Source organism: Arachis hypogaea, chromosome 10 (genome assembly GCF_003086295.3).
Source record: "Arachis hypogaea cultivar Tifrunner chromosome 10, arahy.Tifrunner.gnm2.J5K5, whole genome shotgun sequence".
NCBI lineage: Eukaryota > Viridiplantae > Streptophyta > Magnoliopsida > Fabales > Fabaceae > Arachis > Arachis hypogaea.
Genome location: NC_092045.1, coordinates 109,353,074 through 109,371,114, shown reverse-complemented (window position 1 = coordinate 109,371,114; position 18,041 = coordinate 109,353,074). Strand labels below are relative to the sequence as shown.

At 29.8% G+C, this 18,041-nt stretch overlaps 1 protein-coding gene and 1 long non-coding RNA gene across 2 annotated transcripts; one reads left to right on the top strand and one right to left on the bottom strand.

Annotated features, from left to right (window-relative positions):
* Positions 1-2,949: 2,949 nt before the first annotated feature.
* LOC140175527 (uncharacterized) lies at positions 2,950-4,687 on the bottom strand. The gene is made up of 2 exons (XR_011866357.1): positions 4,314-4,687; positions 2,950-3,159 (listed from the first exon to the last, which is right to left on the bottom strand). It is a non-coding gene; the product is annotated as an uncharacterized lncRNA (long non-coding RNA).
* Positions 4,688-14,867: 10,180 nt separating this feature from the next.
* Positions 14,868-15,946, top strand: LOC112716449 (uncharacterized). The gene has a single exon (XM_025768359.3). It carries the CDS (start codon positions 15,112-15,114, stop codon positions 15,631-15,633), a length of 522 nt encoding a protein of 173 aa, XP_025624144.1. The 5' UTR covers positions 14,868-15,111; the 3' UTR covers positions 15,634-15,946.
* The last annotated feature ends 2,095 nt before the right edge of the window (positions 15,947-18,041 follow it).

Genomic DNA, 18,041 nt, shown 5'->3' with positions numbered 1-18,041 from the left:
TACTCAAGTTGTGTAGAATGATACAATATAAAATGGTATTTATAAATGATAATAGAATAAAAAAATAAAGACGTAATATCCTATAACAAATATTCAGATATATTGAATAATACTAATTGATCAAATTGATCTTAATTATACTCTAACAATTATATGAGTTAAACCCCAAAATGGTCCCTGAGATTGGCGTTTTGCACTAAAATCGTCCCTGAGATTCCAATTGCACCAATTACGTCCCTGACATTGAAAAAAATGCACCATATTAGTCCCTGACCTATTTTTCATTAACGACGTGATGACATGGCATGATGACGTATACTGTAAGTGACACGTGTCACTTCATGATTTGGCCACGTATAATGGTATGATGATGTGGTGACCAGTGACACGTGGCATGCTGACGTGGATGGTTGGGCCACATGTCACAATGTTATTTGGCCACGTGTCCGATTGTGCCACATGTCGCAATAGTATTCATCCACGTGTCATCCATTATGCCATCGTTGTATATACACCAAATTAGTCCCTCACTTTGCATTAAGTGACTCATTTTAGTCCTTGAAATTGAATGTCGTGTACCAAACTAGTCCCTTCACCAGTTTTTTCTCATTTTTTATCTAAAAATTCGAAAATTCTCAATATTTTTTAATGCATTAATTTCAATTCTATTTTGTCACATGTTTTTCAAATAAAAGTGTTTTTATAAAATATTTTTTCTCTTGCGAATACCCTAACCGCCGACTTGGAGTTGACGTGAAGGCTTTTCAAGTACCTTCATTACCATCTCCGACCTCTTTTAGTACTTTTATAAAATATTTTTTTTCTTGCGGATACCCCTAATAACCGCCGTCTTGGAGTTGACGTGAAGGCATTTTAAGATTCCCTCATTACCGTCTCCGACCTCTTTCGTCTAGACTGCATAGGTCAAAGATGGTAGTGAGGTTACTTGAAGTCCTTCAATCTAGCTCATTTATACATAACGAAAACGTGTATTTTACTAAAAAAATATTTATTTTAATTATTAATTTCTTGTTAAAACACATATTTTTTATGAAAAAAAATGTGTCTAATCAATCATATAATTATTTTTTTATAATAACATATTTATATATTACAAAATTTACCAAATGTTAAATTATTAAAAAGAATTATATAATTAAAACTAAAATCTTAAAATTTTTTACGAAAGCACTTGTATTTAAATGATATATGAAAAAATAGAACTGAAATTAGTGTATCCAAGATATTAAAATTTTAAATTTAAAAAAATGAAAAAAAACTGGTGAAGGGACTAGTTTGGTGCACGACATTCAATTTCAGGGACTAAAATGAGTCACTTAATGTAAAGTGAAGGACTAATTTGGTGCATATACAACGATGACACATGGACGAATACTGTGACGACACGTGGCACAACCGGACACGTGGTCAAATAACATTGTGACACGTGGCACAACCATCCACGTCAGTATGCCACGTGTCACTGGTCACCACATCATCATACCATTACACGTGGCCAAATCATGAAGTGACACGTGTCACTTACAGTCCACGTCATCATGCCATGTCATCACGTCGTTAATGAAAAATAGGTTAGGGACTAATATGGTGCATTTTTTTCAATCTCAGGGACGTAATTGGTGCAATTGGAATCTCAGAGACGATTTTAATGCAAAACGCCAATCTCAGTGACTATTTTGGGGTTTAACTCCAATTATATTCAATTAATTAATATACATAATATTAAATTGTGTGATACTTAAATATCTAATCAAATCAATTAGTTGATATAATTATTAAGCTATCGTAATGAATTGTATTTAATAAGTTAAAAGAAATAAATTAGGAAATACTCTCAGAAACATGCCACATCAACTTTATTATTAAGTGCAAAAACTCGATTTTTATATAATAGAATAGAAAAATAAGTAAGCATTTTCACTATTATACTTCTTGTTCTAGATGATAACTTAAGATATTTGTTTTGTATGTTAAATAATATAAATAATATTTTGTATCTTATATTTATTAAATATTAATATTAAGAGGAGAAAATTATGTAATAAATTATATAAATAATTATTTATTATATATAATAATTTTTGGTATATATAGTATCGTGTATATATTAAGATATCTATTTTATTATGTGAGTAATTATTGTTATTTTTATATTTTTTTATTATATTAGTAAATAATATATAAAACTAAAAGAAAGAAAAATAATTAAAAAAATTTCTTAATTTGAATAAAAACTCTCTTATAAATATAATAAAAATATAAGATGTAATGTAAAAAAAAAAAAACTAAAGTCACATAAATTTGTACTAAAAATAAAAATATTTTTTTGTTATTTTTTTAGACACGTGATTATTTTATTCAAGGTATAAATTTTAATTGATATAAACTAATGATGGTTAAGTGTACCAAAAAAAAATAGCAATAAATAAAGAAATAAAATTTAAATAAGGCAAATATGTTTTGAAAAAAATTAGAATAAAATAAAAACCTCCAATTATAACCATTAATCATAATCATATATATTTATTTTAAGATTTTTACTTTAAAAATTCAAAGTATTAATATTTTGTATTTTATATTTTTTTATGTTCAGACTATTATAAATATTAGTTGTTCTTTAATAATGACAATCATTTTAAAAAAATAAACATAATTAAACAATCCTAAAAATATATAATTTTTAAAATAACAAAAAATATATAAATACCTAAAATATATCATTTGTATAGCAATTGAAATGTAATTGCCAATATAAAAGTTATATATAATATCCTATCATAAACAAATAAGTGTAACACCCTAATTTTTAGCACGTCATGATCGTACAAAAAGTAAGGCGTTACTAACATGGTCTCCCTATTTACTATTTAATATTGAGCATTTAGGTCGATATCGCATTTCAGTTTATAAGAAAATACCAGAAAATTATTTGTAGTAATTAAAATCACACAATCATTAATAATAATAATAAATGTTATACCAATGAATTCAATATAGAACTCAAATACAATATATATCCCTCTGGATAAAATAAAACTTAAAGCAACAAGGGCGAGGAAACTCTATAAAAACAACAGGAATCATAAGTAAATCTACTGATCGTCTGCAGCTTTTTACTGAATCTCCGAACCTGTGTCTCTGAAAGGGTGGAAGATTTGGGGTGAGAACAAACCACACGTTCTCAGTAGGGAATAGGAATGCCGTAAAAGTAATGGAATAAAATGTAAATAATTAACTTTACTCAATAAAAATATATTTTTATCAAACCCTTTGAAAATACTCTTGGTTCTACTTTAGATAATTAATTACCTCCTTTTAAAATCTCTTAACTCAAAACAAAACTTAAATATAAAATTAGTCACACTTTCTGTCTCTCAGCCACATATTAATCCTCGGTCAAATGTCAACTCGTAATCACTTTAATACACTCACAAACAAGTAGTGCAAGCAAGAGATTCAATTCAATGTACAAGCAAGTCACAACAAGACAAACAATACAATCACAAAGTAATAAGACAAGCAAGCGCAATCAAATGCGAATGTGTAAACAATATGATGCATGTCTATCCCTAACACAGGCCATGAGCTCATGTGTCGGTTGCCTACCCGCTCCCGACATTACCCGGGCACAAGTCCCAGATATGGCTTTCCAGATGCATCAGTGTGCTTATAAGTCGTACGGCTAGGCCATATCAGTGTGACTTTCCAAATCAATAAGCGTACATCTGGAAAACAGTTCTCAGTGTGTGGGCGTCCCCACTTTACATTTGGCACTAAGGCCCAAACAATGTCACATTTGCTCTCATGTGGCAGACACTTCATTAATTAATATATTCTTTAAATCCTTGTTCTCTGCTCTCCTGTGGCAGAGATTCCTTTTCTTAATGAACCGAGCTCAAATCTTTACTTAAAACAAAATCTCTTCTTAAAAGATTGGGTTTAAAACATTATATTTTCCTTAATAAATCAAACTTTAAAATAGAGTAAATCTTTTCTTAACTAAATATATTTTAAATAATTTTATTTTCCAAAACCAAATCTTTTAAAATAACTTTTCAAATAAAACCTCAGATTTTATAAAATTTTGGCAGCACTTCCCCTAAAACTCGGGGTTAGCCACCCTTTTTCGGGTCCCAACTGAACCCTTTTCAACCTCTTTTCAATCAGGAAATCAAATACATACTCATCAAATTCAGTCACTTCAAACAATCATAAATTATTTACAAATACCCACTAGACTTCCATGGCATTCATAACTTAAAAACAGTTAATTTCAAAATAAAATCCCCTACCTCCATACGAAATCAAAACAACAGAAGCTCCAGAGAAACTTTCTGATCGAACTGCTGAAGGAGAAAGCGTTAGAAATCGTCTGTGCTTCCTAGAACTCCAATTAGCCAAACTCAAGGGGCAGGAGAGTTACGTCACCGTCGACTTCCACCGGTCAAAAGTAACGCCAATACATAGAGGAAAAAGACACAAACACTTTTATCGGATTAAATTTTTTATTGAATTTACGAATCTCAAAAAATTAAAACCAGAAGCTCGAATGTTCTATGGTTTCTCAATCTCTCTCCCTTACGGCTTTTCCCTTTTTCTTTTTTCTCAAGTTCCATTCGGTAAAGCATGAATGAAAGAAATGGGAGTGATTAAAGCTAATGGGAATGGATGGAAATTTGTGGTAGCTAAGGCATTTAGGTGTCATTAATCTTATATATATATATATATATATATATATATATATATATATATATATATATATATATATATATATATATATATATATATATATATATATATATATATATTGCAAACAAGCCACGTTTACTTCTTCTTTTGTACACTTGGAAGTTTGACCAAGTGAATGAGATAATGGGAAGAATATAAAATGACATTCGATGATTAAAATAAATATTGGCTAGGTGTCAATGTTAATAAATAAAAGAAAGCATGTGTTATTATTATATATATACATATGCATAGTAAATCAACTTCCATTTCCTTTCTTTGGTTTCTTTGAAGGCTACGTTAGGTACCTTCCAATAATAATAATAATAATAATAATAATAATAATAATAATAATAAATTTTGTCTAATCAAAATAATTTTCTTAAAAATTACATCTCAATATAATACAATAATTTGTAAATAGTCAATTATTTGATTTATAAAAATTTGGGGTCTTACAATAAGTGTTTAATCAAAAATTTTAATTTTTATATAATATAAAAATTAAATTAAAATTTGAGCTTAATCATAGTAAACGTTTAAATTTAAATTTTATAAATCAAATTTTATTTTTTTTTTCTTGAAGTAAATTTATACAATAAAAAATTCTTAAGACATTATTGATATTCAAATAATAGAAATAAGATCATATTAATTATATTTATGCAATAATTCAAAATTATAAAATTAAATATTATATATATATAAGTTTGAAATAATATATTAATAAATAAAAAATATTATTAAAAGTTAAATATAAAAATAAAAAATTATAACTTACAAAAATATCTCTAAAATTTATTACATAAATATTAAAAGTCATGTATTTATATAAATTAAATTATATTAAATTGTAAGATATTTAGATATTTAATTAAATTTAAAAATAAATAATTTGCCAATTCAAATAATTTAGATTGAAGATAAAAAAATATATAATCAAATTATATTATATAACATAACATTTTTATAAGTTTCTTTTATAACAGATCTAATACAAAAATATTTATCTTTATCTATTTAACGTAATAATTTGGATTTAGGTAGATTATTCCAAGCAACACCTTTTTTGAATTATTTATTATTAATATCAAGTCAAATTCATAAAATTTCAATAATAACATGAATGATTATATTTGAACAATAAAGTTTACCTAAAATAAAATATGAAAATTGATGAGAACAGAATATTAAGACAAAAAATGATTAAAAGCGTAAAAATAGAAAAATATTACATTTAAATAATGTAAAAAAAATCTATATATAAAGATGTGAATTGTAAAAATAGAGAGATACATATATAAAGAAGAATAGTATGCATGCATGAACGTTTTTTCACTATATCATAATCTGCTCTAGCCATAGCATGAATTCAGTGGCAGTCGACAGCTCCAAAAGTTTGCATCGGTACCCTTCGAACACGACCTGGTTTCTTAAGCCGCAAGTATGCCGAGTGTATTATGGTCCAATTCCATCAACAACGGTAATACCTAAATTTGAGACATTTTTGAGTTATAAACAAACAATCAACCAAACACTACTTATCCATGCCTTCTCATTTATACATAGAAAAAATTTTACATAAAAAAAAACAAGAGTTGAAATAGCAAGAGCGATAAAAATAATGATTCTTATAATTTTGTTTGCCGTTTATATAAGAAGATCATAAAACCACGAGTATCTAACAAAATTAATATGTATTTATTGCATTCAATTTGAATAAATACGAAATTATCATATTTTAGTTTAGTATCTAATTCACATGATTTGAATTTGACTCAATATATATAATTTAATTTAATTTAATTATTAGTTAAAAATATCTCAGTTGCTTATTTTATTCATAGAATTATTATTTTAATTATCAATAAATTAATCAAATCAAATTAATTAATATATCTAATTTGATTTAATAAATTTAAAAATAAATTTAAAAATACTACCAGAATATTAAAAGAAATAAATGAAAAAATACTATTAAAACAAATTGATATAAATTATAATGATTATGTAATATTTAAATATCTAATCAAATCAATTAGTTGATATAGATAATCTCATAATAAATTGTATTTAATGAGTTAAAAGAAATAAATCGAGAAACATTCTCAAAAGTATGCCACGTCAGCTCCATCATTAAGTGTAGAAATTCGATTTTTATATAGATAGAATAGATGCAAAGACGGTAATTATAGTATGGTACAATAATTTGCATATTATTACTAAAAATAATTTAATAAAATAATCAAATTAATAAAAATTGAAAATAAAAAAGATTAATTTATCCTTTTATATTATTTAAAAATTAATTTATTTAATAAAATGTCATGAATTAAAATTTTAACATTTATTTATTAAGTACTAATTTGTTTGAAGCAAAATTATTAAAAAAATTAAGAATATTATTGTTGCATGCTAATTGTTTGTTAAAAATAAAATAAATTCAGTTAATATTAAATTAGTACTATCTTTGTCAATTATTCTTTGTAAGTTGTTCGACCAAATTTAATTAAAAATAATGTCTTAACTATTTATTTTTAAAAAAATATTCTTAATTTATATCTAAAATTATTTTGTTCTACATATAGTATAAACGATGTTTTGTAATAATTTTCATTTAATACTATATTAGAAATAAAGAACTTTAACACAATATAAGGTAATCCTTCAATTTCTAAAAATTTCGTTTTTATTATTCCCTAATAAAAATAGTAATCTCTAACTTAGGGCTAGAAGTGAGCTGAGTTAAAGCGAACTAGATTAAACTCAAGTTCGACTCGCGAAAACTAAAACTTGGCTCACAATTCGACTCATTAATAATTGAGTCTATTTCGCAAGCTCAAATTCGACTCAACGAAAGTTCACAAGCTGACCAAAATAATAAGAACATAACCTATAATTCTATATCAATAAATTATAACTTGTATATATTAACAAATATTAAAAAAAATTATATATCGTCTATTTATCAATTATAATTTTTTTTATTTATGTCCTACATCAAAATTATATATAAACAATTACTATAAAATTTTAAATAATTAAAAAAAAAATATATATATATATTAAATTATTAATACCCATATCTTATATGTATTTAATTTATACTTTTAATATTATATATATAATCGAGCTAGCTCACGAACTAATAAACTGAGCTTATCCAAACTCAAACTCGGCTCATTTAATTTATGAGCTCACTTTTAAGTTCAAGCTCGCCTCACCAACTCACGAGTTTAGCTTATCGAACTATTAACAAATCGAGTTCGAGCAAATTCATGAGTAGACTTAACTCACTTCCAACTCTACTACACTCTAATAATTATAAAGTTTATTTTTTCTTTCTTGCATTATCTATCATTACATCATTCAAGACATGTGTTTCATTGCATAATATAGGGTTAATACTCAAATTCATCCCTAAAAGATTACGCGATCTTCATTTTTGTCATCGAATGATTTTTTTTAATCAAATTAGTCCCTAAAAGATAAAATGTAAGTCAAATTAGTCCTTCTGTCAGAAAGTACCACGTAGCATGATGATGTGGCACGCCTCGTGGCAGGTCAACGACATGTGACAGGTCAACGACACGTGGCATGCCAGGTGTCATTTGACATGTAAAAAAGTTTTTAATAGTCAAAATAGTCCTTGAAAGTCCAGACGTAAGTCATTTTCATCCCTCAAATTTTAAAAATTAGTTAAACTAGTCTTTATATAATTTTTTTAATTTTTTCTTCATAATATTAAATTTGAAAAAAAAAATTTATACTACTAATTTTAATAGAAATGTAATTGACAAACAAAACATTAGTAATCGTATCTTTTCTTCTTAAAAATTTTTCAATAAAATTATCTCTCTCCTTTAATTCTTCTCAAAATCTCTCTTATTCTTTTCTATTCTAAAACCTTTTTCTTACATTATTATATTTTGCTAGAATATATATATACTCAAAATTAAAATGTATGTATGTTAAACTAGACAAAGTTATATGCTCAAAATCAAAATTTATGTATTTTAAACTAAACAAAGTTATATCACTATTTTTTCTACTACATCTTTTTAAAACATATAGGATGTAATGGTATAACTTAAATGTAGTGGAACATATATATATATTCCAGCAAAATGTAATAAGATAAGAAAAAGGTTTTAGAATAGAAAAGAATAAGAGAGATTTTGAGAAGAATTAAAGGAGAGAGATAATTTTATTGAAAAAATTTTTAAGAAGAAAAGATACGATTACTAATGTTTTGTTTGTCAATTACATTTCTATTAAAATTAGTAGTATCAAAAAATATTTCAAATTTAATATTATGAAGAAAAAATAAAAAAATTTATATAAGGACTAGTTTGACTAATTTTTAAAATTTGAGGGATGAAAATGACTTACGTCTGGACTTTCAAAGACTATTTTGACTATTAAAAATTTTTTTACATGTCAATGCCACGTGTTACTGACCTGTTACATGTCATGACACGTGTCGCTGACCTGCCACGTGTCGTTGACCTGCCACGTGGCATGTCACGTTATCATGCCGCGTGGCATTTTTTAACAGAAGGACTAATTTGACTTATATTTTATTTTTCAGGAACTAATTTGATTAAAAAAATTATTTGCGGACGAAAATGAAGATCGCGTGATCTTTCAGAGACGAATTTGAGTATTAACCCGCATAATATATGAACAAAAAGGTATATCTTTAAATCTGTATGATTTTTTTTTCTATATTATCATTCACCTTCCATAATACCTTAGTCATACTCTACTTTCATTAATACCTACTTTTATTTGTCGTACTGAAAATAAAAAATTTGGTACCATATTTCATTTATAAACTATGTGCCAAGTGCCAATTTCACATTGTCATTTCAAATTACCTGCTCCTTAATTTTTTTTAAGAAAATTCTACTTTCTTTTTTTAAAAAATGTTAAAATAATATTTTTTATTTGTAAAATATATATTTTTTTATAATTTAAAAAAATTTAATTTATTTAAAATTTTTGTGTTAATTAATATTAATTTTATCTATTTTTAAAAAAATAAATTATTTTTTACAAAAATATCTTTTAATAACAATTTTATTTGTTGTGATTAAATTTTGTATACAACAATATCTTTTAATAAATTATTTTTCTAATAATTAAATTATATTTTTATTAAAATATCCTTTAAAATATTTTGTAATGGTTAATTTTTTTTTACTAAGATACTCTTTGCTCCGAAGGTTATCTGAAACATTGATTTGGACCTAGGGGTGGCAAACGGGCCTAAACCCGCGGACTAGCCCGCGTAACCCGCCAAAAAAGGCGGGCTGGGCTGGAAAATCGGGACCGCCAAATAGCAAAAGCGCGCCTAACCTACACCGCTTAAACTGCGGGTTTTGGCGGGGCGGGGCGGGGCGGGCTTCCCCGCCGGGCTAAGGTTTTTTTTAGTGAGGGGGTATTTTTGCAATTTTTTTCCTAAAACCTAACTTCCCCCAACCTAACTTACAAGAGTATGAAGATAAAAATTGAGTGTTTTGAATTATGTTTATGTTATTTTGGAGACAATATTTATAATTATGTTTTGGATTATGTTTATTTTGCTTTGGAGAGAATATTTATACTTATATTTTGAATGAAAATTTGGTTTATAATTATATTTATTAGATATTTATAATTACAAAGACTTTAATGTTTGTAAATATAAAAAATATAATTTTTTTTGCCATTAGAAATTATAAATTTATTAATATGGTTGTGAAATTATATATATTACTTAGTAGTTAATAGTAAAAAAAAAAAGAGGAGCTTTGGCGGGCTTAGCCCGCCAGCCCGCAGTTAGGTGGGGCGGGCTAGGATTCTAGGACCGCCTAATTAGGCGGGGCGGGCTTCCCCGCTTGCCACCCCTATTTGGACCTGAATGTGAGGTCCAGATCCCTTTGTGTGGTAGCATCCAACTTATATGCCGAAGTGCCGTCTGTTCGAATTTTTCGTGAGGAGGTGGAGGTGGTACCTGCAAGAGACTCCTATACTTAAGTTAGCAAGGGTTTTAAGTAGGTTTTTAGTAGAGTAGAACGTTTGTTATACCTAGGCAGTGTATTTGTAGTAGAATAGATAACTACTTTTGTTGGAATAGTTCTATCTTTTTGGATAGATAAGCGTTCTCTTTATCTTGGAGGTTTTGTTGGGATTTACTTTCTAGATGGAGTAGATTTGGACCTCTATATTTTTGTCGGACTTCCTTAAAGAGATCGGTTTATAATAAGGTCCACCTTTAAAAAATGGATCTTTTATTTTTATTGGGTTTGGCTTTTATCTATTAGATCCGAGTATGAATACTCTTTAATATTATCTTTTTAATGATTAAATTGTGATATTAATGCATATTATTTTAACATTAAATTAAAAAAATTCTTTCCTATAAGACTAATAAAATATAAAAAAATATTAACCAAACTTGTAAAATCATGTTTAATAATATGTATTGATATCATGAGATTAACAATAAAATATACAAAAAAATGTTGTTAATTTTTTTTAAAATTATAATTTAATAACTAAAAATTTATTAAAAGATATCTTAATAAAAATATTTTAAAGGATATTTTTGTAAAAATATAATTTAGTCACTAAAAAAATAATTTATTAAAAAATATTTTAATAAATGAAATTTAATTGCAAAATATTAAATTTTTGATAAAGATATTTTAAATTTTTTTATAAAATCAAATAAAAAATTTTATTATTTTCCCAAATCCTTAGGCAAACTTCTATATTTTTATAGAGTTCGCCTTATTCTTCGGCGAACTTCAATATATTTTTTTATAAATATCAGATCGGGGATGCTATGCATCCGTGTAATTATGTAACCAAATTGGTCCAACACTAAAAAAACCCAATACCATTAAATGAAATGTGAAATACATGCGCCCAATACACACGAAATCGCCCAACGCTTCTTTTCCCCACGCTTCTTCTTCTTCTTCTTCTTCTTCTTCTTCTTTTCACGCTCGTTTACGCACGGAGCGTCTTCTTCTTTTTTGCGTTCCTCATTCTCCTCCTTTTTCGCGTTCCTTCTTCTTCATGTGTTTTCTCCTTATCGTCATTCTTTTATTGTTGTTGCTGTTGTATTTTTTGTCTTTTCCTCCTTCTCTCTCTGGTGGGGAAGCAGTAGAAGGTGATAAAGAAGAGTTTTGAATAGTACAGAATGAACCGAACACAGACTCATGGTGAACCGAACACAGTACTCATAGTGAACCGAAATCTTAGTTATGGTGAACCGAAAACAATACAATTATATAGTACTGAGTGAATGAAACATAATCCATTATATAAAATCAAATTCAAACAAATTATGCCGATTGAACCGAACACAATACTCATGGTGAACCGAACACAGTACTCATGGTGAACCGAAATCTTAGTTATGGTGAACCAAAAATAATACAATTGTATAGTATTGAGTGAATGAAACATAATCCATTATATAAAATCAAATTCAAATAACTCTGCCTACAATTTACATATTATCAATTCAATTCAATTCAATTTAGTACACCTCCGTCCATTTAATTCAATTGAAATTAGCAATTACATTCCATTCAATTCGATTCAAAATTGAATAATCCAGACTTTGTCAGTTTGATTCGTTTTAGAAGAGTAATCGCTCTCCTGTTTACCAAAAAATTATGAACCCCTAAACACTGAATTCTAAACCCTAAACCTTAAACACTAAAACCAGAACCCTGAAACCATAAACCCTAAATCCCTAAAACCTAAACCCTAAATCCTATATCCTAAAACCTAAACCCTAAACCCTAAACCCTAAACTCTGAACTCTGAACCCTAAACGCCAAACCCTAAACCCTGAACCCAAACCCTGAACCCTGAACTCTGAACCCTAAATGCTAAACTCTAAACCCTAAACCCTGAACCCTATCGTAAATCCTAAACCCTTAAAATCCTGAACCCTGACCCCTAAACCCTAAACTCTCAACTATGAACACGATGAACCAAAATTAATACACAGGGCGAACCAAAAGTTTGAAACACACTGAACCCCTGTACACTGAACCCTGAACCTATAAACTCTAAACCCTAAAACCCTAAACCCTGAAATCCTATCGTCATTCTTTTGTTGTTGTTGCTATTGCATTTTTTTTGTCTTTTCCTCATTCTCTCTCTGGTGAAGAAGCAGCAGGTGAGGAAGAAGAGTTTTGAATAGTGCAGAATGAACCGAACACAGTACTCATGGTGAACCGAACACAGTGCTCATGGTGAACCAAAATCTTAGTTATGGTGAACCGAAATCTTAATTACACTGAAACAATTATATAGTGCTTAGGGAAGAAAATAGAACATATTGGTCTAATTTTTGTTAGACTCCTTTCTGCGGACCGAACCGAAAACATGAAAGTGATTAACCACCTCTTTAGTACTTACCGAATTGAAAAGTTACTCACATTTACTCAGAGTTACTCACAATTACTCACAGTTACATATTATCAATTCAATTCAGATGTAGATCACCTCAATCCATTCAATTCACTTCAAATAAAATTAGAAATTTCATTCTATTAAATTCAATTCAGAATTCAATAATCCAAACCTCATCAAATTGATGCGTTTGAGAAGAATCATTAAAATCACATTCATTCAACTGATTTGAAGTTGATTCATTTATTGCTTCAATTTAAAAGTGCAAATCGAAAAAGAAAATGAAGAAGAAGATGAACGACGAAGATAATTGCGTTGAATCAATCCAGATCCATAATGCAGAGAAAAAAACGCGAAAGAGGAGACAACGAATTTAATTAGGTTGAAGAAGAAGAAGAAGAAGAAGAAGAAGAAGAAGAAGAAGAAGAAGAAGAAGAAGAAGAAGAAGAAGAAGAAGAAGAAGAAGAAGAAGAAGAAGAAGAAGAAGAAGAAGAAGAAGAAGAAGAAGAAGAAGAAGAAGAAGAAAGAGGTTTACGTTGAGAAAGGTAGATCACGCAAAATAAAGATTCGTTATATAGGTTATAAGAGGCGCGTGTAAAACAAATGGGGGTGTGGGAGCGTGGAGTGAAAGTTATTTGGATACCATCCATGTAATTTTTACATGGATATAGAGCTTTTCTCATATCAGATTGGTTGAAGAAAAAAAAAGTTAGAAGGTTAATAATAGTAACCATTATCATCGTCTCTAGAGTACATAGGAGTACACAAGAATAAGTCGTATTTTTTTGGGAAGTAATGATTTTTTTATTTATAATTAAAGAAATCCTTGTTAAATATGGCTTATTCTTGTGTACCTTTGTATTTTTTGAGACGATGATAATGATTGCCATTGACGCCAGCGATATTAAAGAAACCATGCTTATTGTTTGTGTCTTTTTGTTTATTCTTATATACTGTTTAAAAACCTATATACTATTTAGAGAACAATGATAATTGGTTTAAAAGTTTAGATTTTCAAAAATTTGGGTGAAGTTCGCCAGACTAGACAAATTCTATATTCACAGAGTTAGACGAACGCACATTAAAAAAAATCGTATTTAAAAAATAAAAGTTAATCGAGTTTGAAGAAATAATAATTTTTTTATTTTATTTTAAAAAAATCCGAATATTTTTTTAAAAAATTAGATAAAATTAACTATAATTAATCCAAAAAATTTAAAATAAATTATAGGAGAGTTGTTTAGAAATTATAAAAGAAGGTCCATTTAAAAATTTATGGTTGGTAAATAAATTATTTACATGCACAAGATATAATTTTTCCTCAATCTATTCATGACTATTAGGCCAATTCAAATTGGTTTTATACTTTGTTTTTTATAGTATCTCCTAACTTAATAGGTTAAGGACTAATCCGTCGCGAATCTGAACTTCATTTAAGGGTTTGTTATTGGCCAATGAATTGCTGCGTCCAACAGATATTATACTTTTTTTTTTTGGTTTCCCACGGTATCCCCCAACCCGGCAGGTCAAGGACTAATCCGCCGCGGTACTGAGCTTCATTTAAGGGTTTACCGCTGGCCAATGAGTTGCTGCATGTACAAAGCGGAATTCAAACCCCCGACACTTGCTTAAGCGGACTAGTGAGCTAACCACTAGTATTATACTTTTATTCCATCATTGGAGTTTTATTTGTCGGGAATTGTAGGCCACCTGGTCTGCACAACAAAAAGCCTATAAAAAATTAGCAGAAAGTCCAAATTCACGAAGCCCATGGAGGTTTCTCGACACTCACAGAAGCAGCATCCTCATTCACCGCCACATTCCAGAGCTTAATATAGCAACCGCTTCCTCCCCTGAGATTTAGTAAATAGGGTTTCATTACCCAAAAATAAAAAAAAAATCACAAAAAAATCTAATTCGGAAACGGTACCTGATTTTCCAATGGAGTCCACCAAAGAACAACACGGGTTACTGCAGCAGATTCTACCCCCGCGCCTCGAAGACGCAGGCCTTGAAGATTGTGCTCTTCCGCCTGAATCTATCCACCAAGCATTCCTCAAAGCAGCCTCCGCCGTGAAGTCTGCCGCCGCGATTTTCTCCGATGACGATGACGAGACCGCCGGAGATTGCGTCAACGACCCGTGGCCAGCCGCAGCCGAGGGAACCTCCGACGCCGTGATCGGGATCGAGCCGAACGAGCCGCCCGGAGCATGTGCCATCGAGAAAGGATGCGAAGAAGGCGGCGATGAGGTGAAAGTCTCTGGTGGAAGCGGCGGCGACGAGGTGGAGGAGGTTGTGGATGAAATTGTGGTTGGAGAAGGAGCTAAATTGGGAGAAGGTGAAGAAGAACCTTGCATTGATGAATTGCAAGGTTTGGGAATTGAAGATGATGAAAGGAAGAATAAGAAGAAAAATGGTGAAGAAGAAGAGAAGAAACCTACTTTAATTGAAGGCTATGTATGAAAGGTTTTTGTTCTGGGTAGCCCTGGTTTTTTGTTTTCATTTTAATTCTCCGTTATTAAGAAATTGTACTTGTTTGTTTTGTAAACTGTAGCTGCAAATCTGCAATGTCAATGTCTTTCTTTCTTCAAATCATGAGGTGGATTTTCTTTTCCTGAGATTTTTGTTTGAAAGAGAGTATCTCTTTGATTTTCAATGAATTCAGTCTAGTTGTATTAGAGCTGTTGTTGAGATCAGAATCAACCCCAATTTGTAACAACATTTGTAAATTAATGTTAGATATTAGAAACGTCGTGTATGGTGACAGCTTCCATAAGATCATAATCTACGTCCTGCTTGTATCCAATAATTTCTGAGGAAATCAAGTCCTTAGAGCTGAAAATGGGTGCCTCTAATTTAGGCCCTATTAAATGTGTTATGAAAAATTGAAAATGGTGTTTAGATGTGTTTCAACCTTCAAAAGCATCTAATATTTTCCCATAATTGGACCAGAAAAAAGGTATGTAGTAAAAGCCAAGAAATAAAAGATAAAAATGATGCCGGGGAGTCCTAAGTGGAATTCCGAATTCTATTGATAATTTGATATGATCTTAACAAACTCGAACATACAACCCGAAGTAACAAAGGTACACATCTTCATGCTCCCACAATCATCAATGTTTCTAAAAAAATCATTGTAGCCAAATGAAGGCGCATCAAAGTTGTTTTTGATAGTTCAATAGATGGCGTCATTTTAAACCAATGGGTTTTTTTTGGGTCAGAGATCCGGGCCAAAACTGGTCTGATCTGGGCCAAAACTGGCCCAGACCCAATACAGAAACTCGAAGGCTCCAACTCCATCCGGAAGTCAAATTAATTTGAGTGTATATATAATATAGTCAAAAAATAAATAAATCACATATATATGCACAAATACAAATCAACCTGGGTTGATTGAGTGGTCAGCTCATTTGTCCGCTTAAGCAAGTGTCAGGTTGATCGAGTGGTTAGCTCACTCGTCCGCTTAAGCAAGTGTCGAGAGTTCGAACTTCGCCTTGTGCATGTAGCAACTCATTGGTCAGCGGCAGATCCTTAAATGGAGTTCGGATCCGCGACGGATTAGTCCTTAACCTGTCGGGTTGGGGGACACCGTTTGGGTAAAACAATATATATAGTTAATTTTAATATATAAATAATATTTTTATGTGATAGTCAATGAATTATAACTCAAATGACAGGAAATAGATTCTCTTAATTGTTAAAAAAAATTGAGAGTGTAAAGTGCGATCTTTAACTCTTCATTATTTTCTCTCTCATATTTATTCTTGGTCACACTCATAAAATTAGGGAAAAGCTCTGCATACAAGCCATAGGGCTTGTATGCTTTACAAGTTCATTAACAATAAACCCGCAAAACGCGCTGCAAGGTCTACGTCGAATACACGCGCTATATAAAGATCCCGCGTATATATAACTACCAAATTTAAAAGATTTGTTTCCTTCTTCGTTCTCCTTATTTCTAGATTTGTTTCCTTCTTCGTTCTACTTCTCATTCTTCTTCTTCTCGTTCTTCTGTTTTTGTAACTCCAGCTTCGTTTTCTATCGATTTTTTGTTTTCTGAAATCAAAGTTTGAACTCGTTTTGAAGATAATGGATAATTCAACCTCAGATTCTCAGCTGAATCAGGGCGAAGTGGATTATGAATTTGAATCTAACGAAGTTCTTGAGGTTTGATTTACATACGATTACTCTAAATTTTGTTGCAGTAATTTGTATAGCATTGTGTAGCTGAATAATTCGTGAACATTGACTGTGAGACTAACGCGTCAACACAAATCTGTGGATTGAATGTAATGTATTAGTTTTGATTGATTATCTGGAATTTTTAGCAGATGCTCGGGTATAGATCAAAACTTTTTTGGGTGTATTTTTTTCGGAAGTGTGGGTGTATTTACAGTTTATGCCTTTTTCTGTTATTTTAGTTGAGTTGTTGTCGTTCAGGTGTATTATATCAGACATGATTGGGTGTATTTTTAGTTTTTGTCATTGTGTATTCTGCAGCCTGTGTGTTTATAGCTTATGGCTTTTGTTCTCATTTTAGTTGAGTTGGTGCCGTTCGGGTGTATTATATTAGCAATGATTGGGTGTATTTATAGTTTTTGACATGGTGTATTCTGCAACCTCTCTCTGTTGTTGATGACCAGTTTGTTCTGAAGGTTGGAATGACCTTTACCAACCTTGAAAATGTTGAAAAATTTTACAGGGACTACGCCAAGGCTGCAGGTTTTTCTACAAGAGTTCGGAGCACAAATAGGAAGGGAAACGAGATTAAGAATCAATTGATTACATGTAGCAGAGAGGAAAAATAAAAATCTAAAATATCTCCGACCGAGAAGACGAATCCGACAGCCGGTTTAAACTGTCCTGCAAGA

Excerpts from the sequence above, each read along its gene's own strand:
- LOC112716449 (XM_025768359.3), top strand. The coding sequence starts at position 15,112 with ATGGAGTCCACCAAAGAACAACACGGGTTACTGCAGCAGATTCTACCC.